This window comes from Pseudopipra pipra, chromosome 2 (genome assembly GCF_036250125.1).
Source record: "Pseudopipra pipra isolate bDixPip1 chromosome 2, bDixPip1.hap1, whole genome shotgun sequence".
NCBI lineage: Eukaryota > Metazoa > Chordata > Aves > Passeriformes > Pipridae > Pseudopipra > Pseudopipra pipra.
Genome location: NC_087550.1, coordinates 29,619,378 through 29,640,232, shown reverse-complemented (window position 1 = coordinate 29,640,232; position 20,855 = coordinate 29,619,378). Strand labels below are relative to the sequence as shown.

Sequence of the window (20,855 nt, the reverse complement as noted above, 5' to 3'; positions counted from 1 at the left end):
TTGCATACGTGCTAATGCAACGTTCTTGAAATCCCAGAGAGATCTTAAAATAAAGATGGAAGCATATTAAACTGTTCAATATGAATCCTAAAGGCAGGCCTAGTGGATGGAAACAGCTCCTAGGCTGCTATAGGCTCTTTGGTTCAGAAACATAAAAGACAGGGAATGATTTCTTGCTCTTTTAGGGGTGTCTCATTCTCATTGAAGTTCTTCTGCTGAATTTGGTAGCAGTAGGATAGGGGTTTGTTACTGTTGGCAAAGTTATTGTATTATACTTTACTTGGTGTGCTCCTCTACTCGCTGGTATTAACAGCTCTCTAAATCTCTCAGTTGACATTGAATTAGGTTTCCTGTTCCTGGTACAGAAGACAAGCAAAACCTTCCCTGTGATTTACAAGTTGAGCTAAGAGTTTGTGTGTAGTCTTGTGAAATGGACCTATGGACAGATTCCTTCTTTGGCAGAGTCAGGAATCTCATCCTCTCTGCCACAGTGTCAAACTGTTGTACACAACTGCAGTTTGGAACTAGTTCAGAACTAAGAAAGACCCTTAAGTTATCCTGGGGCTGAAAGCCCTGCCAGGAAAGAAGGTGGAGACGCTGTACCACTGTTAACTCTTGTATCTCTTGAACTGTACAGTCTATTGAGTTTCTGTCTTATTCCATCCCTTAATGTGTTCTATATAGAATTATTATTTTCTCACTGGAAGATGGAATTCACTTCTTTTGTCCCAAAATGGGAGAAAAAAACCAGAAGCAAACTAACTTCACCAGAATGCATTAAGGTAAAGGCTATGGTAACCATAACTGGCTCTGGTAATTTAGTTCAATTTAGAGACTACATAAATGGGTGGATGTATTCCAGAGGCTGGAATTTGTGATCATTTACTTTGATTCAATCGACATTTCCAAAGAAGGTGAACCATTGCACTGTCTGTAAGAAAACAGCTGAAAATCATGAAGAAAGCAAAGGATTTTTTTTTTTAATGTTTAATTGAATTGAGCCTTTTATTAAAGGAAAAGTAATACTAATTTACTATGGGAAAAAAAGGCTTTATTTTATAAACTGCATAACAAAATTATTTGGATAGAATACAGATAGGTTTGGGGAATTAAGTCTCTTAAGTTTGCCCAGCTCTCTGCTTTCTGTTCTAAGTGGAATAGTTTGCTTCCACATTACCTCCAGTAAAGGAAAAAAGAAAATCAACCCACCACTAAAAAACTTGCATTCTCCTGAGTGAATTTCCATCTGCAGTTGACTGGAGTCCTGCAAACAATCTGTGTGATGATTCACAGGAAGGAATAGGTTTCAATTCCTTCTCTTTGAGCTGTGTTGATTTGGCAAGGAAATGGGAGCAAAACAATATGTTAGTCACATAATTATGAGACCTAGCCTAGAGTTCGCAGTGAATATGTGTGACGAGAAGTGAACTACCTTTCATATATGTTTTTTTATTAAACTGCATGTTTTTAAATAGGCCATGGTAGAATTAGTGGCTAAATCATTACAGGGCTTTATATAACAAACAAAAACCACACAAAATAATTTCATTGAATTTTGTAACATCATCTTATTTATATTGTATGTACTCTCGGTTGTATCAGAAAACCTTATTTTTATGAAATTGATGGGGTTTGCCACTTGGTTTCTGAGGCCTTAGGCCACATTTAGGACCTGATTTCAGTCTTTTCTCTGCAACTTGAAAGAGTTACGAACTTTTTTAGCTTTAGGTTCTTACCAAAAACTGAGATTTTTTTAAAATTCCATTTCTACAATATACTGAAGTTTTAAAGAAAGCCAACTATGTTATAACTCTTTGCAGGTAGTTATATGCACACCAGGCATCTCTGAAAAAGTTACCTGCTAGAGCCGTGGAAAAGTTTATTTTGCTGATGTAGCTGCGTTCCCAGAGGTGCTACTAGGATGTAGTTACATTTACTAAACTTGCTCAGCCTGGTATCAGCATTTTCTAGCGCAGCACGCTGGCACTCCTGTATGAACGGACAGGAAAAGAGCAGCTTCGACGTGAGACTGAGAAAACCCACAGGGGACATCGCTTTGCTGTTAGGCGAGTAGTTTGCCGCCTGGGATAACCACTCTGCCGTGTTGGGGTTGAGTTGCTCGTTTCGCAGGGGTTCAGCTATGCTGGGTGGAAATCACAGCACGTCTCTAAGGGGCTTGGAAGCAGCGCTGCCGGCGGGCCGGGACCGGCTGGCAGGGATTACCCAGGGAAGCCGTGTCCTGCCCGGGCGGGCGGGAGTGTCCCCGGCACCGGAGCCCCCTCACCGGGCGCTCTGCCCATCGCCGGAGTCCCGCCCCGGAGAAAGCACCAGGCAAGCAGCGGCGTTCCCAGGGATCTTCCCCCTGCTGAGGTCGGCCCTTCGCGGCCGCAGACTCCAACTTCTCCTGTGGCCGGGCGCCGCGCCCGCTCTCGATCCCTGGAGGCGGCGGCCGCGTCCCGCCCGCTCCCAGAGCTCCCGAGCCGCCCCCTTCCCCCGCTCCCGGAGTTTCCTTCCCCCGCCCCCGCGGGCCCCTCTTCCGGCCATTGCCCGCGTTCCCTCCGCCCCGGTCACACGCAGCCCCCGGCCGGGGACTGCCCGACCCCGCTGGGTTTTGTTCCCAACGCCGCCTCGGCCCTTCTCCTGCTGCCCCCCGCCCCCGGCAGTCCCCTCCCAGCCCCGTCCCAGCCCCTGCTCTAGCCAGCAGTCCCCTCCCTCCCTCGGCCGCGTTCATTTCATACCAACTCTCATTCCTAGCATTCCTCACTTCCTCCTTTCAAACTCCAGGGGAAATAAAATCCCTCCCTTTTCCTCCCAAACTCCTGCCCGGCCGCCCCCCCGCCCCGCTCGCCGCTCCGCCGGCCGCTCCGCGCTCCTCAGGTGAGTGTGCGCTTTGTGCCTGCGCTCCTGCCGGCCCGGCCGCCCCCCCGCTCCTCTCCCATCCCATCTCATCCCATCCCATCCACTCCCGGCCGCCCGCCCGGCCCCGCATTGTTCGCGTCTCCCCGCCGCCGCGGGACCGAGGAAAGGGGAGCCCCGAGGGCCCACCCCGGAGCCGCTCCTCGCCAACTTTTTTTTCTTTCTCTCGGACTTAGAGGCGGCGATGCTGAGCGAGAGGCTGACCCGCCCGCTCCCCCTGTCCCAGCCCCCGCTCCCACCCCTGAGGGCTCGGGGGTGGGGATCGGGCGGGAGCGAGGGGCAGGCGCGCAGTAACAGCGCTCAGTGCTCTTTTGGCAGAAAGTCCTGGAGCTGAAGGAGGATTTGAAGCCGGTCCCCGCTGCCCCTACGGAACCGCAGCCGCTCTTGCCTCGCTCAGGTCAGGACACGCTGTTTTACGGTCGCTTTCGCGCGGGGCGAAGGGGCGCGGGTGCCTGAGGGAGACGGGCTGGAAGGGAGAGTTCGGACCCGGTCATGTGCGACAGAGGAGGCACAGGCGTACAAAGGAAGCGATGGGAACATCCTCAATGGAGGCTCCGGCGGCTTCTCCCGTCGGGAAGGGGCTGCCGGCGATGGCACTTGGGGAACTCGGTCTCTTGTCGCATCGGCTGAAAACTACAGCGCTAATGTGAAAAAAAAGAAAAAAAAAAGGTTTCTGTACCGTTCGTAGAGATGTGCTTGGGGAGGGTAGAGAGGAAAAGCAGTGCTTTCTGTAATAGATTTTAATGTAAATTATGGAAGATGTTTTTTAGAAAAACAAAACAAAATTTCCTAAGGAAGCCTATCTGAGAGAAGGAGTGTGGGTTGTTGCAGAGTATTTACCAAAAGATGAGGGAATAATGTTTTTCCCAGTTCAGTTTTTCTGAAGTTAAGGGTTCAGTTTTAGTGGCATGCCGTCGGAAAGGATTAAAAACAACAAACAAACAGACATAAAAACAAACAAAAAGCTTTCCCAAGGAATTTCTTATCTGACGTAGATAATTCCGTTTAAATAATCTCTTGCATGGGATGGTAAAGATGGGCCTTTTTTGCAGAAGAACGTAACTCAACGCGCTTAAGGACTTCTGTAAAGTGTTTTAAAGTGAATGGTCATATGTAAGTTAAAAAAACGCCCAAAACCAAACAAAACCCCAGAACTAACCACAACTAATTACCAATTTTGCCTTTGTTCAACCTGAAGTTACACTCGTGTTGCTTTCTTGCCTTAAAAGTTGAGTTCTGCGGCTCCTCTACAAATAAACAGCAAAAATACTTTTTCAAACGCGGGGGACTGGGTGGGAGAGAAGGAGATTTAGGGTTTTTTCCCCCCACCCCTTTTCCTATTACTGCGAACAGATCGGCTTCCCCAAGACCTTATTGCGGTGTCTGTGTGCAAAGTGAGCGGAGCATTCGTTCACCTGTCTGTCCATCTGTCTGTATAGATGTAAGAGGTTTTATTGTTCTCCTGCAGAAGGAAGTAGGCAGTAGGACAGGGCAGAGAGTAACGGGGAGGAGCGAGAGGAACAGAACAAGGGGGAAAGCAGAGTGGATATATAGCAAGTTGAAGCTGCTGTGTTATCACCTGTGCAGTTAAAGCCTTGGTTTTGATAGGCTTCTTTCTCACGACTGAAAAGCGTGGTTCATCCTGTAGTGAATACAGGGGGGCTTCTTTATTAGAGCTGCTGAATGCTGAGGGACTCCAGTTTTCTCTGGAACTTGGATTGGCAGAATCCAAGGTCAGCCAGCCAGTGGGTGCAGTCACCTTCTGAGTTCTTACTAAATCCCTCTGTGGATGGCTCCCTCGAACTCAAGCAGGCAACAAAGTCTATCAGTCTCTAAACTGGACTATCAGCTCATTGTTTGTATCCTCTTGGAGGTGATCTTGGAAGCAAATAAGTGTGCATGAGAATGGGTGCTAGGAATTTCTCCACTGTCTTGGTTTCTGCTACATCTTTTGGATTTTAAATTAGTTCTACCAATGGCTTTGAAATATTTAAGGTTATTATTGTGGCAAGTGTCTTAATGTTGGTGTTTTACAGAACACTTGTGGCAATATGGTATGAAAATAGTATCACGAAATTTTAAATAGAAAAATGGCTCTATGGCACCCAATCTTGCTTGTGGCTTACATAAAATCACAGTTGCCGTTGACTTTCTTACTCAGGTATTTGTTTCACAGAATTTAAATACAGTCCGTAGTTTCGAGAGGGTTGCTGAAAACTACAGTCACCAAGAGATGCTACTTTCATCTCTGTTTGGAGTGACGTTGTGCTTATTCACAGCTTTCCTTCCTTAGTATTGTGTCCTTTTCTGATTGTATCTTTCAGCTCTTGGTTCTGTCCCAGCATAACCCAAGGGGTGGGTCCACAAAGACTTCAGGCTGGCACTGCTGTGGAGAAAACCTGTCCACACGTCCTCAAACTGTCCATTTCCTTACTTGTTACACCTCTCTGCTTTGTTGCTGGCATGGACACTGGCACTGCTGTTCACTGACTTGGGTCAGGGGGCTGATCCAGATGAAAAATAACACTCTTTTAGCAAGTTAGTTTTCAGCCACATCTGTTCTCCAGGCAAGTTAATCATACGGTCACGTGCTGGAGTGTCTGGAGGAGGGGGTGCAATGACTAGAGGGTGAGCAGTCGGGGAAGAATGGGGGTATTTTCTTAGCAACATTGCCATTTTTCCACACCTTAAGTTGTTCCTTGGATCACATCTACAGTAGTTCCTGTGATAGTGAAATGAATTTCTGGCCACAACTGTATCTTAAGAAAGTGAAAATTCAGTGTTACCTTTCTTTAAAGATCTATTATACTTTCCCTTTAGCTGAGTTTTGTCTTTTGTTCATTTGTTGGATTTGGTTTGGTTCCCATCCCCTCAAATACTACGTAAAATTTTCTTGGGCAACTTTTTCATCACCCAATGTACATCAGAAAAGTTTTCTTACTCTGTTGGAACAGTTTTTGCCTTGCTGTTTCTCCGAATGATTCTTTATTCTCTAGCTCTGCATTTGCATCTTTTAAGTTCCTAAAGCTACTACTGAGGCTAAAATTTTAATATTTTTCAATGTCTATTATTCTAGTCCTAATGTGTTTTTTTAATACTCTTTTCACTTTCTTCGGTTTATCTGTGTTCCTTCTGCAGAATGAGATTGGATATTCCATGAATTGGAGGTGATTCATCTCTCTTTGTTGCCTGAAGTGATATCTGAGCCCAGGCAGATTAAAGTCACATCGGTCATTTTGCAGAAGCATTTGCTTTGCTGACAACTCTGTCATTTGTTCAACATTCTCACTTTTGCATGTCTTTTGCATGTCTTTAGCTCCTGCTTCTGGCAGGGCTTTTTTCCTTGATTTTATCTCTGGGGTTCTTTTCATTGTTATTTTTTCATTTTCTTTGCATTACTTTTTCCACATAGTCTTATTTGTCTCCCTTGCTTCTTTCATTTGTTTTTATGCAAACTCCCTTTGAGTAGTTTCTATCCACCAGTGTTTGTAAATGTCATTCTGTATCATGCAAGTTTCATTAACATTACCTTTATTCAGTCTTAGACCTTTAATTAAGATGTCAAAGGCAACTGGACTAGCAAAGATCCCTGCAGCAATCCAGTAGATGCATGCCCCTGTACCTGTTGGTTTTGTTTGTATATCATTATACATCATATCTATGTTATATAACATATGTATCATTATGCTTATTTTTGAAGCTGTTAATTTCCTAATAATATGAACAACCAAAGCCAATTTTTAGCTATGATTTCCTTAAAGAATAACAAATAGTATTCTAAGTCTAAACTTATTACGTTGTGCACTGTATTCTTTCCATTCTCTACCTTCACAGCAATTCTATCCTGCTCTGAAGAGCAATCAAGTTTATTAGTAAGGTTTATAGTAACGGATGCTCCTCTCTCCAGCTTCTGTCAACCACCCTGTTAAATAAATGCCCAACGTGTTCCTTTGTAGAGCCTTGTAAAAAAAGTCAGGAATTCGCATGCGTGGAGCTCTTTACAAGATCTGAGACTACATGATTAGAAAGAGTTCTTTAGGGTTTGGAGGTGGTATTTTGGGTTCTTGGGTTTTTGGGTTCTTTTTGGTGGGGGAGGGTTGGTGGATTTTTGTTTTTATTGTTCCTGCCCCTCAGGTCCTCCTTTTTCTGGAGATGATGCAGTCACTCTGCTTTGTTTTTAACACCATATGAATTAGACGTTTTCCTGCTAGGGAGGGGCAGGTTTTCCAGTTCCTGGTGCCACTGGCTGAGTCACTGGCTCTGTTTTTCTGTTCTGTTGTAGATTTATAATTACCTTGTTCTTACCTTTGTTAGAATGTGATTGCCAAAGGGTAGGTGTTTTACTTTGGTGTATTTCTAAGACATGAGTGCCAGTGGCTTTCAGGGCCTGGGTACAAGCTTTTGAAGCATCTGCTTTGCTATTGCCAAAGAGAAAATAAATCAGTGTAGTCCTCCAAGTGCCTCCTTTCCAACAGTATGGTAACCATTAATGACAGATGTGCAGGTAAAGTCTAATTTCTTATAACCAGGACTGCTTTAACTGAAGCAGGAAATGTCAAGAGAGCATGGAGCATGTGTGTGCTGAAATGGAAAGGGAGGATTTGCTGATGTGTCTTAAGTTCGTTTTACCTGATCATACATCTCCATAGCAGGTCCTCAAAATAAAGCTCATTGGTAGCAGATTAGCCAGACTTAGACTGGTCTTTTGGTCTGAAAATCTTGTCAGCTTAGGGAAAAAAAAAAGGGAGGTGTAAAAGAGAGGTTGGTATAAGAAGATTATCTCCAAGCACACTCACTGCTCTTTGAATTATTTTTATAAAAATAATAAAATCCTCTTTATTTCTCTGCTCTATTTGTGAAAGGTCTGTATGGTCAGAAGAAAATAACTGTGCAGGGGAAACAATGTAAATCTGTTTCTATCCAGCTTGTATGCTAACTGAAAAATAGAGAAGTGTCTTTTTCTGTTCCTTTTGGTCACAGGTTTTATTTGTAAGAACATGCTTTAAAAACTGGAGTAGAGTCTGTTGTTGGCTGTGTCCCTTTAAGAATCTAGTTTTGCTTGGCTAGCTGCCCTTGTTCTCCTGTAGATTAATCCAACAGAAGGTATATAACCTGTTGACCTTCCTGGCGAGAAGGGTCTGGAAGGGCAAAGAGATAATTTAGAAGGTTTGTGCTTTCCTGTAATATCTGGGGACAAGTTTAACTTTTTCAGTTTTGGCATTTCTTTTTATTTTTTTTTTTTTCTTTTTTTCTTTCTTACTGATACCTGTTTGAGGATTGGGGTTGTAATTACAGATTCTCATTATTTTCATTTGCTTTCTGTGAAATCACTCTGTTTTCAGCAGGTTGGAAATGACAGCTTGTTTATGCCATATTTAGAGAAAGGACAGAGTTTTGAACTCAAAATTACACTACTCTGAGTTGAGGACAGCTTTACTGTCCCATGTATCAAGCTAATAGGAGAACTGGAATCTGGTTTAAATAGCTGATGTGTGTTTGTCTGCTAGGAAATCTCAGACTCTTACAGGAAACCAAATCTGTTTGACTTTCCCCAGTGTCAGCCTTAAGAAGTGACCAACTTTGCTGTAAGCTGTGAATGTTTACCTTCTGCATGTTCCAGATGGAGCGTGTGCTCCAAAAGTGAGCTGGGTGTCCGAGTACCCCGAGGGAGGGAAGCTTGGTTGGTAGCCATGAGTAGGGTTCATTTCATATGATGAAGATCTTTCATGACAGGTATTCTTTACTTAGTCATTGTGTTATCACAAGTTTCAAACTCCTTTAAGCTCATGTCTGACTACTACTAAAATCAAAGCACATGTGTAATTGGTTGACTGAAGGAGGAAAAGTCAATGGAGCACTAAGCATTGCTCCCATTTTATATACCTGTTCTGCCTGATTGTGGTTTGCATTTGTCTTGAGGCTTTAGTAGAGGGCTTAGCCCTGGCCAGACAGGTCATGCCCACAAAACAGACCACCTGCAAGCACCGCAGAAGTGGAAGTCACAGGTTGTGTGGTCAGTGTCTCTGTCTGTTTTCTTGTAAGGCTCTTAGCCCAGGTTCATCTATTTCGTTTCTTGGAGACTGACTATAGTCTTGGAGCTAAACATTTTCACCACTTTGGATGAGGTTTGCAAACATCTGTCTTCTGTCTGAGTTCATGTGCAGTTCTGCCATTAGTGTCATGGGAAGCTAAGTACGTCACAGTTGTGAGTTTTATCTGGAACATCTACCTTTGAGTCCTAAACAAGAGGTTGAAAGATGTCAGGAGCAGGAGGCAGGATTAGGAAATAAGGATTTGATTTGGATATCATAAAATGGGCATTATGAGTCTCAATTTAGTGTTAATTGCCAGTAAATACTCAAAAGATGTTCTATTTCCAGACAGTGTTGAACATGAGTCCCTCTGAAGTTAAACCACTTGCAATTGCAAATCGCTTTTAAAGTTAACCTTTTCTTGTCTTGAAGTTCTTGTCTAGATTTTAACTCCACTCTGATTTTGCTGTTGGGTGGTTCACTTTCGTCTTTGTGCTGTACTTTTTTTCATAGGTAAAATGCAGGCTTTTGAGCCTGATGGTGAGATTTTCAGGACAACTGAGTTTTGGTGGGTTTAGGAGCAAGGGTTTTTTTAGTTTACTATTAAAGGTTCCCTATCCTCTAATAATTAAGTGAATAATACTCTTTGGGAAAATGCTCAGCTTTGTTTATTTTTGTCTCTAGCTTGGTTTGGTAAGACTCAAGTAATTTTAATCTGTCAATATCTACACTTGTCTGTAGTTCAAGGGACAGTTATAATTTTAACACATTAACTAACACTACCAGTGATTCTGTGATAGAAAAGGGACTGATTATCTGACTCCCTCCTGGGTCTTTGCTTTCTAAACAGCTCTGTGCTTGATGGGAGAATGACTCCTGGTCACTGCTGCTGCCAGCACGAGGGTGACTAACCATTTTCACCCTGCCACAACCTTCATCTGTTTGGGAAGCTGGGAAACACATGCCACATGTCTTGGAAAGTCAGGGAGAATGGGAGCTCTGGGAACAGTTCCCGCATGGGAGATAACAGTGACTCCCCAGGAATTCCACTGTTCCTTTGAGAGCTGGGGCCAGCCCACTGTGTGGCTCAATCCCAGGACAACCTGGCAGTGTCAATCTCTGCTGCCCTTGCTGGCTTGTTTTTTCCCTCCCAGCTGAGACATTAATCACGCCGTAGTCATTTTGTCAGTCCAAGGCTGATGGCCTTATGATGTGGCCTGTGCCTGGGAGCTGTGCATCAGTTACCCATCACCCAGGATTGATCCCCAAGCTGGCCACCCCTAGACTAGTGGGATCAGAACCAGCCTTTGGGTTTTGTTGTTGGTTCGTGGGGTTTTTTTCTTCCCTCCTCAGGGCAGCAAGGCTCTGTGCTCTGTTTCCTTTATCGCAAATGTAACCGATTGGATGGTGTGCAAGGCCACCCACAGCCTTATCTCATCACATCCTGTTTGACTGCATTATCCAGGGCTGCACTGATAGAAGTTCTGCTCTCTCCTTGCTTTGATTTATATCACTCTGCTGGACACTACATCCTCTCTCTGTTTCAGCCAGAGCTAGCTACTGCAATAATTTAAGAGTTGTTTTGCTTTGCTCGGGAAGTCAGGTGCCTTTTGAACAGCAGCTGCTGCAGGCGGTTTTGGTGTAGCAAACAAAGCGAGCTTGATTTTGCGTTAGGCAGTGTGACAACCATTCAGCTGGAGCCCGACCTTATGCTGGATATGATCTGAGGATTGTAGTGCTTGGTCCTTCGTAAACCAGTCTTATTCAGAGGTGAGACAGAGGTAAAAATCTCACCATGCAGCTTTTAGATGTAATGAGTAAATTACCTTGCCCAATACATAGAGGAAAATATCAGTTCTTTCCTCTTTGTCTGGCACTGCTGCCAGCTAAGAGCTTTTGCTTCACCTGCAGCAAGTAACACTTACCTTAACTGGTTTTATTCATTGGATTATGCAGCATTACTCTGGTGTCCTAGGTGGATAGGGCTCTTCACTGGGAATAGCCAGCATTGCTCAGGATTGCAGGATGCTCTGGGCAAAAAGTAAGATTATAGCCAGGTTCACCATTTGGCTAAGCTGTTATGGAGTGCTTGAGTGAAGCCCCCTCAAAAGGCTCAGTGAACTGCACCCACCCATCTCCACTGTCCCCGGATCTTGTGCTGAAACTGAGTGGCTCTGGCTCCAGGCTGGCTTAATGATGGGAGTGCAGCTCCTAAGGGGCCTTAGAAACTTGTTGCTGTCTGGTGCTGCAAAAATGCTGTTACCTTCCTAGATACAGTTCAGTGCTAATTAGTACTTACTGCAGTTGCATCTTTATTTTTCTCTGTAAACATGTCCATGATTTTTGTCCTCTTTTGCCTGCAAGCTTTAACAGACCTTGAGTTATCGTTGGATAGCTGTTTTCCCATCTTTTCCCCTTCTAGTATGTTTTTCCTGCAGTCTTTGAGTTGAACTGTCTTGAAGCTGCTCATCTACTGATTGCACTCATTCTTCTCTTTCAGAGGAACTAAGATACTATTGTAGTGTCCCATAGAATTTCCCAGCCTTCTTCCTCTGGTAAGTTGGAATGCTATCTTCCATCCTGTACCTTGCGCAATAGGTTTCTTAGTATTTCAAATCGTTGTTCCCCTAAACCCAAATTTCCTTGTATGACTGCATTGTGTATGCTCATTTGTTAGCTGTTCTGGATTGAAGTAATCGACTGGTCGTTCCTGTTACCAGATTATCTTATTGTTATAAACTGCTCTATGGTTTGAGCATCTGTTCTGGTTGAACTAAATTTTTTTAATTCGCAGTTTGACTGCTGATCAGATATGAAAATGTTGTAGTTCAGATCCTCTATAGTAGCAGTATTTGGTTCACGTTACCAGTTGAATACCGGTATTGTTTGGTTTTGTTTGCATTACAATGACACCAAGGAATACCTGTAAGGAGAAGCAGCCCCTGCCCCCACAGCTTGCAGTTCCATTGAATGACACCAGGGATGATGGGATGTTCTTAGTAAAGCACAGTGACTTTCTCAGAGCGCTGCCAGCTCAGGAGCAGGAGTGGAACTGCACTGTCAGACTCCACACGGCTGTGCTGGCAAGCGTTCCTACCTTGGAGAGGTGAGTGAATAGGGACCTCTCTGGTTAGTGTGTTGTGATCAATTCCAACAGGGAAAGGGGATGGCCATGGAGTAGGGGGAGTTTCTTTGGACAGAGCAGCTCTAAGAAAACTGAACAACTGGAGGCAGCTGGCTGCAATTTTTCAGATCCTCAGGAAAGTATGATTTTGTGTTGAGCAGCTGCCACAAACACTTAAGAGGGAGCTGTTACCAACAGTAATGACTGAGGGATTAATATTAGAAAGCAGATGTGTCAGACTATGGAGTCTGTTAAAGATGTGCTCCCTGTCAATGAGACCTTGCTGAAGGGCTCTTGGCAGCTGTCTAGCCCTGCAGGATCTCTGAATCTCAATGAGATACCATGTGTGAAAGGAAACAGAGTTAGTGTTGAAATTACCAAAATTGGAACACTTAAACCAAAGCTGCTGGAGCTGAAAGATTTTTGTGCTTTCTCCATGGTTTTGCTTTCCTCAGACCCCAAAACCTGTCTTTGTGAGTGACTCGTTAAGAGATGGGCCATGGCAGAAAGAAGAACAGGGAACAAGATGAATAAGAAACAGTAATTTGACAGAGGGAAACATGAAGAAGGAAATAGAGATACTGTGGTGAGGAGGTGGATGTGCTGTGAGGGGCCTTCTGTCTTCGATCCTGGGAGAGAACCCATGACTTGACCCCACGAAAAATAATTGTTCATCATCTCTCAGTAAAATAAGAGTGGGATCAGAATAAGAAAAACTGTAAGGTACAATTGCAGATATACAAGAGCCAAGGAATGGGGCATAAGTTTTAACTGAGGGAATCTAAACAGAACAAACACTAAGCCCTATGACCTCTGGCAAAACTTGCTATTATGAGAACGGGACAACATCCTCTGACACCTCTGATCTTAAGAACTGTGCCTGTTGAGGGAATTCAGATGGGGAAGGAATTGTCTGAGCATGTCTGGGATGTCTGTTTAGTGCTTTCAGAATCAAATTCCCTCCATGTCAGAAGAAAGCTTTGTGATTACAAACTCTTCCACAGGCAAAACTTGAGAAAAAATACAAGTACTAAAATATTTACAATATTAGAACACTCAGTAATAGAAATCACCATTAGAGTAACCAAGATGTATGCATATAGCAACTATTGATTGGATGCTAACTGAAACATTTCTATTTTGTTAAAGTAGTTACTAATGAATATTATTCAAGCCTTTATTACAAATAAGACACTCAACATTCTCACATTTCTGAAAAATGCTCTGTTTTTCATCAGATTGCTCATTCCATGGGAAGTGATTCCACTGCCAGTTTTTTAATTTGCCATTTACCACAGGGTTTAGCTCCCAGATTCTTTGGTTTGCTTTGCTTAGTTTAATGAGTGGTCACCTTGGCCACCAGTGAGTACATATCAACAATGCAGGAAACAGGCCTGAAGTGTTCAGTGAAAGCAGAGCCACAGACCCCAGATAGAACCCAACTGGAACTCCCTGAATTACTGTTTATTGCCTCTGAGCATAGAGTATTGCCTGGAATTGCACTTGGAGCTTGCTAGTTAAGCAATATCATTTAAGAAAACTTTGCAGGCCCTTTCAGCCCTTGGCATCTTACTAATCTAGAGGCATAGAGTTATAAGGATTTTCATGGCTATTTCAATCCCTGGAATTTCTTCAGAAGTTATCGAAAAGAAGTCCAATTTGTGTTAGTGTCTGGGTGGTTACAGAGTTTGCAGCTGGAGATGGCCAACATCCTTGATTTTATAGTCTGTACAGTTCCACTTTTATCATCATCCATCAGGAATAGCTTTTGTACCAAGAAGGGAAAGCAGAATAAGGCCCCAAGGTATAGAAAAGTTGGGATTGCCCACAATAACACATTCAGTTTCTACTGACCTAGCTGTAGCTTGGGACAGGACTAGCATTGCTGGTTGAGGCACAAAAAGTAAGAAGCATAAAAAAATATATCTAGTCGCTTCAAGATTTATATAATTTCTTTTGTCACTGCTATTATGTTCCATATCTCTCTTGATTTACACCAATGTGAGAGAAAGCTCACATATTCAGTGTCTTGCTTGGTGGACTTCCCTGAATGTAAAAATGACATCTGCTCAAGTTGGTGCAACTTTTCTTTCATGTTTGGAGAAGAGAGTCTGGAGAGCTGACACTAAACTGAAGAGAATGTTTTTTCTCCTCCAGTTATTCTGGAGGAATGGAAAGGACCTAGAGATTCCTTTGTCACCAAAAGCACTTAGTGCTAGTGCTGATGCAGAGCCTTGTAAAACATGGAATGATCAGGCAACTACTCCTAGGGTGTGAATGTGGGAGGAGGAGAGTTGTGCTTCAGATATATTTACTTAGTTTCAACCTAGGAGTGTGCCATGATAAAATCATCTGCTAGGTATTCTGTGTCAGCATGGACATTAAGGAGATGAAAATAACTGGATTCAAAGTAGGTGCTTTTTATGGTCATGATAGTCATTCATTCCCTAGATGACTTTGTCTGCTTGTATGCATTGCTAAGAGATTTGGCTTGACAGCAGAGGAGTAGCTTCCAGTGACCATGGCTATGGGAGTCACACAGCTGAGCAGGCAGAGCATGTTTTCTCTTCGTGTGGAGCCTGCTGGCTGTTATGAGACTTGCAGCTCTCAGTGCAGGTGGTACCATGAATACACATCCTGTCACGCCTTAGGATTCTTTCTGAACCCTTCCATTTCTCAGTCTGTCAGCCTGAGTTAAAACTAGTCTGTGCCTTGTGTTTGTGGAGATTTTAATGCACATAAACTACAGGGGGTTTTGAGAGCCTCTAGGGACTAGGGATGTTTTGGGAAATTTCAAAAGAAGAAGAACATTTGGAACTTCTGTTTGTCTGTCAGAGTCTCCCTGTGGAAAGCTTACTCCTCAACACTAATTCTGCAGCAGGACAATCTCTTGAATGCCCATATAAGGTTTTATTAGCATCTGTCAGTAAAAGGTGATGTGTTCGTGGTAGATTCTTGGTACGGGAAGCAACTGTTACCCTTCATTTCAGGGTCTCTTAAAGTCACATTGTCTGCTTTGGTGCCATTGACAGTGTGCTTGAGATGCCTGTCCCATTGGTAAAGGCCAAGTGTGAGTTGCCCTTTCTGCCCTGCCCCTTTCAACTCCCATTTCATTTTTTCTTCTCACGTTCCTTTGAGTTCTGAAAATGTATACTGTGGGTCAAGAGGATTGAAATAATCTGATATAGGGGCTGAAATGGATGGATGGAGAGTAGTTCACCTGTTCTAACAGGAAATAAGTTGTAAACTGGGTTTTCTAAATGTCTTTGTGAAGCACTTGTTAAAATGCTGCACAGTACAATGTGTCTAGAAATTACTAAAAGGCCCAGTGTTGTCTTACTTGTTTCCTTACCTTTTGGTGGGTTATAGAGATATAAAATATGCATCTGCTCCCACCTAAAGTCATTAAGGAGCAGAAAAACCTTCTGAAAGCCAGTGTTGTCAAATCTTTTTACAACTTCAGCTCTTGAAATGTTAAAATTCCTAAAGAGTATCAGTTTTTCTTAAAAAAAATAAATAGTCTCATCATTATGGTCTCAGAGAAGATTTTTGTAAACAAAATCCAAAGAGGTAAGAAACCAAAGAAAGACTTAAAAAAATTTGATGTCAGAAGAGTTTCTGGAGCCATGAGTCCTGAATTTTTAAACTTCTGAAGTGTAACAAATGGATCTGCTTTTCCTCTTTATCAACTAGGGCATAGCATGACTGCATGGTTTTATTTTCTATCTAGTTTTGGACATAGACTATGCTCCAGTTTCTCCCCCCTTTATATTTTTAATGTGATATTTCTGAGCTATAGACTTGGCATGTCAGAGCCCTCTCCTTACTCTCTTTTTCAGTACAGGTTTGATTCTGTTGCTCACAGAAAAAAAAATCCTTATTCTGATTTTCTTGCTACACAACTCAGTGTTAATACACAGGGAAGTGTTGAACTCTCTGGCTGGCTTCTCAGATGCTGGCTTATGAATATTCTTTGTAGCCCGGATAAGCAAAACTATTAAAATGGTAAACGAACAGCTTTGGGATTAAGCAAGAGGAGTGATCTGTGTCTTTAGGAGGCATTTGTCTTCCTGATGGTTGACTGGAAGTGTCTGTGTGGTCTTAAGTCTTTCTCAGTGAGTGTTTCATCAGCTCCGCTCAGTGGCTTCAGCCTCTACAGCCTCTACCATAGGCATTTATAAGTAGACTGTAATTTATTGTAGTTTCCAAGAGCTAGCAGCTGCCTGCTTAGGTTCAATGAGAAACTAATTTCTGCTCCTGCCCAGTGGCAAATCTAATAGCCTGGGACCGGTAAAGGATAAGGGGGCAGAGAGGCAGATGGAACTGAAGGAATTTGCCAAAGGTCGATCTGAAGGTGAGCAGTAGAAATAGGCAGAGCACCTAGGTTCTTGACCTGCAACCTAGTGCTTTTATGCCTTTACTCATGGTGCTTTCTGCTCCTGCCAGAATATGGTCCTGAGATTTGGGAGACATTGCATTAAACTGTCAGGCTCCAGGAACAGCTTTTAAAAGCGCAGATGATCCTTGAGAAGAAATGTCAGTGTTAAAAATGACACTGACTGCTAACTCTGATCCAGTGAAACAGTATCTAAGAAGATTTCAACCCCAGTGCTCCCGTGCTCAGTGATTACTAGATACATCACTGCTATATTTTGTATAGTCTTTCACACAGACTGAATCCCTGTGTGTGTGCTTCAAAGAGTTAAATAACAGTTACACGGATAATAACAGCAGAGGGAGAAAGAAATAAGGAGATAAAGACAGATAAGAAGACACATCTGAGGAAAATTGGGAAGTGACAGAGAGTTAATGAGCCAAAGAGAGATTGGAGCAGGTTGTTTTGTCAGAAAAGATTTTCATCTCAACATAAATAGAAATCAAGCACATGGTTGAGTTACCGTTTAAGGTAAACTTGAAGTAAAACCTCTCCTCACTTGTTGTGGACGACGGGAAAGTATCACACGATCACAGTATTGATCACGACTAATCCAACTTTATTGCTGTAAGCTCCATGCTTATAAAGGTTAATAATTAGGCTCATTAATATTCCAAATACAAGCTCATCATTGGCTCCTAATTACCTAAGTTATATTTGCGCAAATGCTGCCTCTTTCTCATGGCTATAGTTACTTTATTTACTATTTGCTACTTTCTCTACCTTTCCCATCCTGTTGCTCTAATTTTTCTATCACGTATGCAGTTTCTTAAACAATACAGCTTCACAGCAGACAATGCAGCCTTGCAGTTTCTTAGACAAAGCAGTTTCACAAACACACTGATCAGTGACCTTCTAATAGTTTTCTTGCTTTAGCGTGAGACCAGCGGTATAGAATCTTTAATGTGTCCTCTCTCTACCAACCAGGTTTCTGCAATATCTTCCACACTCACTGACGTTTTTTAACTTTTTTTTTTTCCTTTAGTATCTCCACATTTTCCTAGAGAGGAAAACTTGCAACTGACATGCGCTGTGCTCGCCATTGCAGGTTCTGAGTCTGCTTCTCCACGTGGCACCTTGGAGTTTCTAGCTGGCACCATTACCTCCAACGAGTGGAGTTCTCCCACCTCCCCTGAGGGGAGCAACGACTCGGGGGGCAGCGAGGCCTTGGATAAACCCATTGACAATGACGCCGAGGGGGTGTGGAGTCCGGACATCGAGCAGAGCTTCCAGGAAGCGCTAGCCATCTACCCACCATGTGGTCGGCGGAAGATTATCTTGTCAGACGAAGGCAAGATGTACGGTAAGGAGAAAGAAAGGGCACGTCACGCCACTCCAGGCAGCCTGCCCCATGCAAGCCACTTGTCTTGTGCCAAGTGACGTTCTGAATGAATTCCCTTCTCTCAGGTGTTCCCAAGCTGATGCAGTTGGTTGCTTCAAGTTGTATTTTGGGGAATCGGTTAAGATTTTAACATTCACATATCAGAAAGAGTTACAGATGTCTTTTTCAGGGGACTATCAAGGTAGATCCCAGAATTGGGCATACTACTGAACTAATCTTTAGATACACGTAATCTAGTGGCTTCATGATATGCTAAGTATTTTTTATGGTATCTCTCTCTGCTGTCTCCACTGTTCTTGTTGGAGGTAGGAACAGGTAAAGGTCTGCATCTCTGATCCTGCAGGGCAGAAGTTCAGCTCCTGAACCCCTGAATAGCTCTGCTGATGTGCGAACACCTACGGTTTGCTAAGTAGCTACAGTTTTCAGACCTTAAGAAGGGCAGAAAGCAGACTTTTCTGTCCACTCCCTTTTGTTGTAGTTTGCTTTCTCATAGTCCTGACACAAATACCTTTCACATGGGTTATTCTCATCTAGCTAGCTAGATACCCAGCCCTGAATGCAGAGGAGCACTGGCTAGGAGCTGTAGCAGAATTCAACTTTATAGGTGGTACACATGCTTTTGAATTTGATTTTTGACCTTTTCCACAGTTGAAATTTCTCTCTTGATTTTGTCCACAAAAAGCTGGTCTGGCCTGGATCCTCTAGCCTAGCATTGGAAGAAGCCACCTGGTACTTCTGTGACTAAAAAGCAAAGGCAGAGTGCCCAGTATTTGGTTACAAGTCCCAAGGTGGACTGTTTCTCAAAGCAGTAGCAAGGATCTTATGGAAGGCAGCCCTGTAATTATCCAGTCAGTGCTTGTTTTGTTTTTTTTTTTTCCCTCCTACCTTGGAATCTGCTTGGCTCTGCAGGCCCCATCAGGGGATGCTCCATGCATGCCTCGAAGTTTCATATGGAGCACTTCACAACTCATTTTGCTCGTTTCTGTCCACCCCTCAGGCTGTTGTTCCCTGAGCAAGGAAATAGATTGCTCTGACTGTGGGGGCATAGGTGGGGTCTTGTTTACATGGCCTTATCTACAATGGATGGTTTTACTGGGTACACACATCATTGTATCTGGAAAGAGCAATATATATTGGGTGATGCTGATCACCCTGAGGCTAAGCAAGTGTTAGTATTCTCAGCCAGACATCAATTCCTGCTCTATGCTGGCACAAACATTTTTGTGCTTGTGCTATGGAGTCAACCAGGGGAGTGATCTAGCTTAAAACTGACACAGCCAGAAAGGGAAAAAAACTGAACCTCAATCTGGATGCTGCTCTACTGCTTGGGTTTACAAGGACGATGAGAGTGGGAATGAGCAGCCATGGTTGAGGCGAGGGTAGGACTGCTTCTTTCAGGATTAATACTTGCTTAAAATGTTACTCAAACTGAAATATAACTTGAGAGTCCACCCCATGGTTTTTAAGCATAAATTAGTGACACAGTCCTTGTTGCTCTATGTCTGCATTACTTTTCACGATGGGTGACTTTTAAAGTTACTGGTGAAAAATTACAGTTGTGTTTTAAGACTCTATTAATTTACGAAACATTCTGCATGGTCCCTGGAATATTTCAGCTTTGCAGTGAATGTGTCAGAGCAGAGAGTGAAATGAACCACAAAAGAAATGAGTGAGAGCAAAAGCAAAGTACAGTGGACTACAATGGAACTTAGCTGGGGCCTGACCTAGCGTGGACTGGTGTTTGGTAGAACACATCTAGTTGACTGGACTGGTGAACTGCAGAAGGTAAATAACCCACTTGCAGGGTGAAAAGTTAAGAGTAGGCTCCAGGAGAGGAACAGCTTCTCTGCAAGCCCTCCCCCACTACTCCAAATGGGACAGTGTCCCTGCTTGCCTTCAGTGCACCTGTTCCAAGTATGGATGGTTGGTTCAGTGTGCTTCTGACAGAACTCGAGGCAATGATTTATGCCCTCCTTTGCTTACTAGTCTCCAGGATCCTGTTCAAGGAAGCAGGGCCCAGCCTGCGATCTATAGAAAGATATGACCGGGCAGGGAGAATAAATATAGTCCCTGATTTCATCTTCACTGCTTACAAGCCAGCTGGTGGAACAGAACAAGCTCGATGTGGAGCTGGCCCTGCCTCTGAAGAGATGGTTGTTTAGCTGCCCTGTGACTGACTTGCACAGAGCTTGCTGAACCAAGGGGTGAGGTGTTACAGAGAACTGTACATGCCCCTTTCCCTTGGCAAAACTGGGACCATTTCACTTTTTCCCCACTAAGAAGGGGCTCGTGTGGTAATGGTACTTTGGCAAGATGTTCCAGGTCCCAGTATCTCTTCTATGTGCAATTATATACTTCTCACCTGTTGTGAGGCAACCTATTGTCAGTTTAAAGTTTTTTGAACTATCTAAAATGCACTGAGCCAATATGAAGAACTTTCACTGTTTTGCTTAAATACCTTTAAAAATGCACAGAAAGGTGTGTTTCAGCCTGTGCACAGACTCCATGCTACTGTTTCCACGACTCTTCAAAGCTGGCTTGTTAACAGCTCTTCAGACAACACCCTGCTGATTGCTGAGTGGATGTGGTTCCTTCTTCACCTGAAAGTCAGCCAAGCTCTTCTCTGTACATTGATGATCTGTGTCTTGATGCCTTTCCCGCCTTTCCTTTCATTATCTTTTTCCATCCTAGACATGTTCCATTTCTGCATGGAGGCAACATCCTGACTGAATAAGCTCATACCACAGCACAGCTCCAAGTGGAAGCCCTCACTTGTCCTCTCCAGCAGTCTTTGCTTACCACCTGCTTAAGGCACAAGCAGCTGTCTTGTGTGATATGGAATGCTGTCCTTTCTCCTAATCATTGTGTTGACATTAGAAGCAGTGAGTCTGGGGCACTTACTGATCTCGTGCCTTCTGGTACAACTAAGGTCTTGCAGAATAATTTTTTTTTTTTATGTGTTGCTGCTAGAATAAAATAGGGATATTACAAGTCTGTTGTTCACTT

At 43.4% G+C, this 20,855-nt stretch overlaps 1 protein-coding gene and 1 long non-coding RNA gene across 7 annotated transcripts in view; one reads left to right on the top strand and one right to left on the bottom strand.

The window, feature by feature from the left end:
• Nucleotides 1-2,691: 2,691 nt before the first annotated feature.
• The window catches only part of TEAD4 (TEA domain transcription factor 4), a 52,039-nt gene continuing 33,875 nt past the window's right edge, over nucleotides 2,692-20,855 (top strand). For 2 of the 6 annotated variants that reach the window (XM_064644779.1, XM_064644778.1), the window contains exon 1: nucleotides 17,681-17,810. In XM_064644779.1, coding sequence (XP_064500849.1) covers nucleotides 17,804-17,810 — 7 coding nt within the window. In that variant the 5' untranslated portion in view covers nucleotides 17,681-17,803. Of the gene's footprint in view, nucleotides 2,878-3,113; nucleotides 3,314-11,448; nucleotides 11,504-17,555; nucleotides 17,811-20,855 lie in introns of those variants that run through there. The other 4 variants (XM_064644774.1, XM_064644773.1, XM_064644777.1 and 1 more) reach the window with 4 other exon arrangements.
• On the bottom strand, nucleotides 3,208-4,168 carry LOC135409372 (uncharacterized). Its single transcript, XR_010428148.1, has 2 exons — nucleotides 4,089-4,168; nucleotides 3,208-3,557 (listed from the first exon to the last, which is right to left on the bottom strand). It is a non-coding gene; the product is annotated as an uncharacterized LOC135409372 (long non-coding RNA).